This window comes from Neopelma chrysocephalum, unplaced genomic scaffold (assembly GCF_003984885.1).
Source record: "Neopelma chrysocephalum unplaced genomic scaffold, ASM398488v2 Primary Assembly neopelma1_171870, whole genome shotgun sequence".
Lineage (NCBI taxonomy): Eukaryota > Metazoa > Chordata > Aves > Passeriformes > Pipridae > Neopelma > Neopelma chrysocephalum.
In genome coordinates, this window is record NW_020936548.1 from 1 (window position 1) to 7,003 (window position 7,003).

A 7,003-nucleotide genomic window follows, 5' to 3' on the forward strand; every position below is an offset into this window, starting at 1 on the left:
CTGGAGGAGGGCGCGGGGCGCTGGCCGCCGCCGGCCGGGCCGTACAGCGAGGCGCAGCGCCTGGCGCTGGAGGAGCTGGTGGCGGGCGGCCCCGAGGCGCTGCGGGCTTTCCTGCGGCGGGAGCAGCTGCCCCCGTTCCTGTCGGAGGCCGAGGTGCAGGACATCGCGCGGGCCGCGCTGCCGCCCGCCGCGGGCCCGGAGCCGGCGGCGCAGCCGTCGCCCGGCGCCTCGCTCGACGCCTCGTCGCTCACCTACTTCCCCGAGCGCTCGGACCTGGAGCCGCCGGCGCTGGAGCTGGGCTGGCCGGGCTTCGCCAGCGGCGCCTTCCGCGGGCTGACGCGGGTGGAGGCGCATTTCCAGCCGGGCTGCGGGGACAGCGGCAGCATCTACGGCTGCAAGGAGGCGGTGCGGCGGCAGATCCGCTCCGCGCGGCAGGTGAGTGCCCGGCATGGAGAAGCGTCTCCTTGCCGGGCCACCGAGCAGGGCCAGGCGGCTTTGAAACCGCCCCCGTCGAGCAGAGAATGCCTCGTGAAAAGGGCAAGCTACAGAGATAACACTGTGATTATATTTCTTTTCTTTAGCTCATTAATTGTCCCCAAGTGATGCGCAGACCTGCCCTTAGCAGGACTTTCCTCCTACAGAAGTGGATGCTTTTGTTCTGATGCAGAGTATGGCTTAAAAAACACGGGGCATAGTCACTTCTGTTTTCTGTAACTCATTACACCCCTCGAGTTTCTAGCCTCCAACTCATCCCCAGGAGGGAACCACACTTCCCCTTAGCAGCCATTCAATTGGCTTAGCTAAAATTTAAATGTGTAGCTTCCTCTTTGGGTGGCCAGATGAAGCAACCCCTGTCTGTGTGTGACGTGCTCACACACGCACGCCCTCAATCAGCAACTGAGCTTATTCCCTGGTCCCTTCCGAGGACAGAAGCTTAGAGGGTGTGTAAGGATGACACGACCGATGGGCTCATTGCCAGAAACGGTCACAGAGAAAGCTTTGTTCTCAAACGATCCTTATGAGGTAGATGAGACCAACCTAATGGTACTGAAACTCGAATAAACTCCGTATTTTTTTCTCTAAAAAGCTATACTTGTTTGTAATATTGTTGCTTACAGCATCCTGTGAAGCACCTTCCTTTGCACTGAGCTGAGAGCCAGGCAAGCTGCTCCTGCCCCAGCTGTGTATGTGCCTGATCCAGGGAGTGTTTTTGTGGACATGAGAGAAATTTTTGACACCCTAAAATTTACTGAATATCAGATGTGTGATACTGCTCAATCATCTTGGAGTTCTTCAAGTTAATGTGAAGAATGAGGAAACTACAGATGCTGTGTAGTTCCTTCCCAGCTCGCTCAAATGCAGTTAGCTCCAGTGACTGAAGGGGACACAGCTGCTGTCTTGCCTTTGCTATCCTCAATGGATGAGAAAAGGGGTTTCTCTTTCCTCTAAACATTTTCAGTAAAACTATTTCTTTCTCAGCTGCTAATGCTGGGATTAGAACTCAAATGTACTGTGAATTTAATAGTCATGTGAAGGCATCAGTGTTCCCAAGGGTTTAGTGTGAATTGTTTTGCTTTCAGGGGTTGCTTTCTTACTTGTCTGGTCTTGTCAAAAACATTTTTTTTTAATTTATTTTTCTTTAGTGCTTAGACAAGTGATTGTGTGGAGAGAAGCACGGGAGACGCGCAAGAGGCACAAGCATAAAGTAACTTTATCTAGAAATACCCATGTGCATGTGTGTGTTACACCTAAGAACTCAGCCAAATGGAGCCAATCCCTTAGGGAGCAGGAGGATGGAGGTGGGAATGCAAAGCTTAGCCTGTTCCTGTGGGAAATGTTTCCTTGAGTACAGGCAATGCCACACACAGAGCAGCTGTGTTTCGTGCATATACACCTTGGGTGTGTTGCAGCAGTGCATGGATTCATCATCTCTCTGATAAGGGCAGGTGCCAGGTGCCTGCAGAGGTTGTATAATTATTGTCCTTGATACTGGTCTAATTAGAAGGAGAATAGAAAAGTCAGTCATGAAGCTAAATCCTTTGTGTCCTTACCTAGATGTGGTTTTGAAGGGTAAGAATTCTAGCACCAATACAGTGTATGATTTGGCTCTGAATTAGCTGGAGAAATTCTTCATAAATGTAAGCCTCCTGTCTTAGGATTTGCCTTCTTTAAAGAACTGTTGGGTGGAAGGATTTCTTGTGAAGATATACGATGGAATCTCAGTAAGAGTCTGCAAATCAGTCAGGGTTTGTGAGATGTTCAGCTGTGACAGTGAGGAAGCCATTGGAGCTAATTCTCCTGTAGCTGTTTGAAACACTGGGGGAACAAGTGTGGAAATGGCTTGTCTGAATTCCTCATTCTAATGTGATAGTTTTCCCAATGTAACCAAACGGTCAGATTACAAGGAACTGTGTAGGAAAGGAGGATGTTAAAATGTACAAAAGCTGTCACAAGGAAAATCCTCTTCAGGCTTATCCTTTGCGTTCTGGGACACACTGAATTTACATAAACATCGTGGGAATATAGGATTCTTTTATAACTTGCCAAGGACAGAGAAATGCGCACGTCACCCTGGTGATAGCAGCAGGAGAAAATGGCTGGGGGAGGCAGTGGCCTGACCTTGTGTAAAATAAATCCCTTGACTAAGTGTTGTCACTCTCCTCACAGGTGATTGCTCTTGTGATGGATTCCTTCACAGATGTTGATATCTTCAGTGACCTGCAGGATGCTTATAAAAACCACAAAGTCCCTGTCTATATCCTCCTCGACCAGGAATTTCTACCCCACTTCTTGGAAATGTGCAACAATTTGGGAGTTTGTCCTGAGCAGGAAAGTGTAAGTACTGAAGGGGGAGGGGCATGGTTTGTTTTTATTTTTTTGTGGTACAGTTTATGCATATTAAAGAAACCCTTCTACAAAGCATCAGACTTCCTTGAGAGGCTAAAACACCTTGTGTGTTTGATAACTAAAAGGGGATTTTTCTGAACTGTTTCTCAGCTCCTGAAAATGAAGGCTCAATATTGCATGTTTTCAGTACAGCCTCTAATCCCATGTGTGAAACTGCTCACAAACTCAGCAAAAACCATGCAGAAAAGGCAGATCTGTCACCCTATTCTGCCTGTATGTAGGAGTTACTGCCATGTCATGCACCAGCCTGGTGAGCTGGGTGGAGTGTGTGGACTGTGATCCCTGTCCTGAGGATGCAACAATTTTCAAGCATTTAATTTTGCAATATTTAAAGAGTCTTAGGTTTTGGCTCAAGGAACTGCTTGCTAAGGAAAACAGAAACATGGGAAACTCAAGGGTGGTATAGCTCTGGTATGATCTGATCTCTTTCCTAATACCTAGCTGCTGTCTTTTAGAAATGTTTGGGTGATGTGCCAGGTGATTTACCTAGTTGCTCTGAATATAGGCTGATATGGCTGTGTTATGGCTTGGCTTGGACAGGTTTATGTTCCCTCCAGTGAGAGTTTCTCCGGACAGGGAAGCACTCCTAACTTCCTGGGTAGTAATTAACTGGAACTGGCTGTTCTCTCTACAAACTCTGCTAATCTAACAAATTTAGCACTGTGTAACTGATAGCACTCACATACAGACTGTATAAGAAATTTAATTCCTATTTTCCATAGTGTGCATAGAATTTTAGGTAGAATTGCTAATCAAACATTTTTGGAAGTTAACTTAAATCTGATGTTACTTTTTTCTTTCTTTTCTGAACCAGCTGATGAGAGTTCGAACTCTCACAGGGAACATTTACTACCTGAGGTCAGGTGCCAAAATTGTTGGGAAAGCCAAGGAGAAGTTCATGTTAATTGATGGCATTAGAGTGACAACAGGCTCATACAGGCAAGTATTGGGGTCTGCTGGTGCACAGTGAAGCTGTAGAAAGGGGGATTTGCTACAAGAAGGATTTATTAACTTTGCTTTTTGCCTGGTGTTAATGAGGGCATGTGGACTAGCTGAATCTAACTGGGACTGAGACTAAGGTGAAAACACCTTTGGAAAACTGATTTACACAACTTGTTCTTAACAAAGCACTTGGCTAAATAGAGTTCTTCCTGAAGAAGGAGTGAGTACTCTATCGACTTTGTACCTTCCTTACATGCAGCATTTCAAAGCTGAGTCTTGCTTTCTGTAACTGTATGTGTTGAAATGAACTGGAGATTAACTGTGAATCTTGGTTTGTTTTCAATAGCTTCACATGGTCTGATGGGAAGCTGAACAGCAGTAACTTGCTGGTGTTGTCAGGCCAAGTGGTTGAACACTTTGACCTGCAATTCAGGATTCTTTATGCCCAGTCACTGCCCATCAGCCCTAAGGGTCCATCCAGCTGCAGGAACAGTGGGATGTTCGATCACCTGGTGACCAGACCAGAGTCCTCTAAAAAATATACTGTGGAAGGTAACCTGAGAGCAGAATTTGCCAGACTGTCTAGCACTCCAAAGAAATTGTTGGAAGAACTAGATCAGGCTGAAGATAGCTGTGGAGGAAAACCTTGTAATCTGGGGCATTCTTGCCTCTGTGAAGAGGAGTCATTCAGCAATCAAGTGACCATGGCAGAACGGAAAAGCTCATCGACTCAAACTGACCCATGGGACAAGACAGCTGCTGTGAGCACCTGTAATGCTGCCACACAGACCAGTGCTGCCAGGGCAGAAACTGGCACTCAGGCTTCTGTCACTGCGAGAGCAACGGGCACTCAGACGTCAGTTTTGCTGAAGACTGCAGTGACACAGACAAAGGAAGAGGAAGGCACAGAAACACCCCTACTTCATAGAAAGTTGTGGAAAGAAGAATATTCTCTGACTGGAAATGCTGCATCAAACTCTAGTCTGCGATCACTGTCTTCATCATCGTCCCAGTGCTCTCTTGGAAGCTCGACAGGCTCACTGTCTTCTCTCCGGTCCTTTGAATATTCCAGCAGTCACAGAGCACAATATTTCCAAAAACTGCATAAAGAGAGACAATTCCACTACTCCACTATCAGGTCAAAGCTGAGCCACATGGTGGATATCCTCTCCCGGAGGGGCCGTGTGCCCGAGAGCTACATGACCCAGTACACTGGCAGATGCAACCTAAAGCAGAGGCGGGACCTCAGTGCCAGCCTGCGCAGCCTCCGGGACGTCTCGCTCTTCTCCCTGAATAAATGATTGCTGCACTGGCCAGAGAGCCACAAGCTCCACTCTCAAGTTGCAGTCACTTTGTACCTGCTGATTCTTCCACTTCCGTCCAGCAGTTTTACTTTTTTTAATACACGCTACATCACTGCCCAGCACTTTCTTTTATACTATGCAATGTAAGTGAGAAAAAAGAGGTACTGTTCATCTTGTATGCATTAGCAGTGAAGATCATTTTAATTCCAGATGCTTAGCCTGAGAAATAAACTTGTTACTGCCTTCTAGGATTGCTAATGCTCTGGCTTTAATTTATGTGAACTTGGAAAAATCTTGAGTCAGACTGAGCTTGCTCAGAGTGGCTTTGGAGATTTAGCTTACATCAAGGTACACTCAATTTTTTTTTCTTTTTAATATTGGCTTTTATTTCTACTTTATATTTGGCACGAGGGAGAACAACTTTTATAAAGAGCTATAAAGCTAATTTTATTCCAAGTCTGACTTCCACTTACTCTTCCACTAAAGTTGTGAAGGGTCTGTTGGAGCAGTTCCATGTTCTTATCTTCAGCTATACCCTTTTTTCATTGTTTTAGCCTTCTGAAACAGACTGAGCTAAATAGCTCTTTGGTTTGATCATCCTCTTGTGCCTTTGTGTTCATACATATATATTTATGCATATTTATACACATCCTCAGACTAGCATCCTTTTAAAATCAAAACCAGACTAGGAAGTAGCAGGTTAGCACTCTACTCTGTACCCATTTTAGATACAGTCCTGATGTAATTGTTTCCAGTATTTGGAACTAAAAGCTAGTGATATTGGACCTGTAGGACTTTTAATGGGAATGTATGGCTGAAGCGTTGGGTTTTTATGCTTGTGAGTGGGAGATGAAGTACTATCTGGAGCTCAGTGTCCTACTGCAGTATATCTGTTGTACTTCTCTTATGGGATGACTTCAAAGAACTTTGTGTCTTGTGCAACTTGTTACATGGAATTAAGCTTTAATAATTAATTACACTTTTAGTCTTAGCACTGTAAAATGAAATTCTAATTCTGGCTTGGTCTAGGAATGTCTGAACCACTCTATTCTACATCTGTTAGGAAACCTGTAAAGAGCTTCCTTCTTTGTAGTGAACTTGGAGGCAAGACAATCATCAAGGGCATGTGACAAAGCTCCTGTTCAAAAGTAAATGCACTACAAAATGTTATGGGTTATGTTGGGTAATACTGTAAAAGTAACTGTAAGAATGAAAAAAATAAACATTTTTCTCTTTTTAACTGTCCTGTCTGAAATGCTCTGTGTTTCCTCCTTTATCCACTACTAACTTGGTTTGAGATGAAGTGCCGCTCCAGTTTTTGAAAATACTTTCAATATTCAATGGGCCTTAGGTTTAGCTGTTTTGCAGAGACATCATCTGAATATTTGTTTGCAGTTTTCTGTGCATGTCTGTGCTTGCTGGATCACTTACTGAGCAGAGTGTGTCAAATCTCCCTGAGATCCAACCTGTACTGTTATTCTTTAGACCTGCACCCCTGTACTTCAGTGACCAACCACACTGAACTCTGCCCACTCAATTCAGTCTGTGTATTTTCTTATTTAGGGCTACGTGTGTCCAGCAGATGGCACATTTCAGCTGTTGGCTTGAAAATTCCTGTTAACAGCAATGAATGAGGGAATAAACAGAAAAGTACCCGTTACTCAAAAAGGCTGCAAGTGTAGAGAGCAACACTATTCTACTAACTTTGGTATTTCTGTCTGAAATCTCTGTGGACAAAGGCTTAGATACTTTTTATTGCTTGGAATTCAAAGCAGCCACTCCCTCCCTAAAGCTAGAGGGCAGATGTACAAAGACGTGCAGGTGGGAAAAAAATCTGTCTGCACTTGTTT

At 45.0% G+C, this 7,003-nt stretch overlaps 1 protein-coding gene across 1 annotated transcript; it reads left to right on the plus strand.

The window, feature by feature from the left end:
- Positions 1 to 3: 3 nt before the first annotated feature.
- LOC113962432 (protein FAM83D-like) lies at positions 4 to 6,099 on the plus strand (the record flags this gene model as incomplete). Its single annotated transcript, XM_027673185.1, has 4 exons — positions 4 to 435; positions 2,668 to 2,835; positions 3,722 to 3,846; positions 4,196 to 6,099. Coding segments are annotated over 4 exons (1,680 nt in total), but the record flags the coding sequence as incomplete, so codon positions are not given.
- Between the last annotated feature and the right edge of the window lie 904 nt (positions 6,100 to 7,003).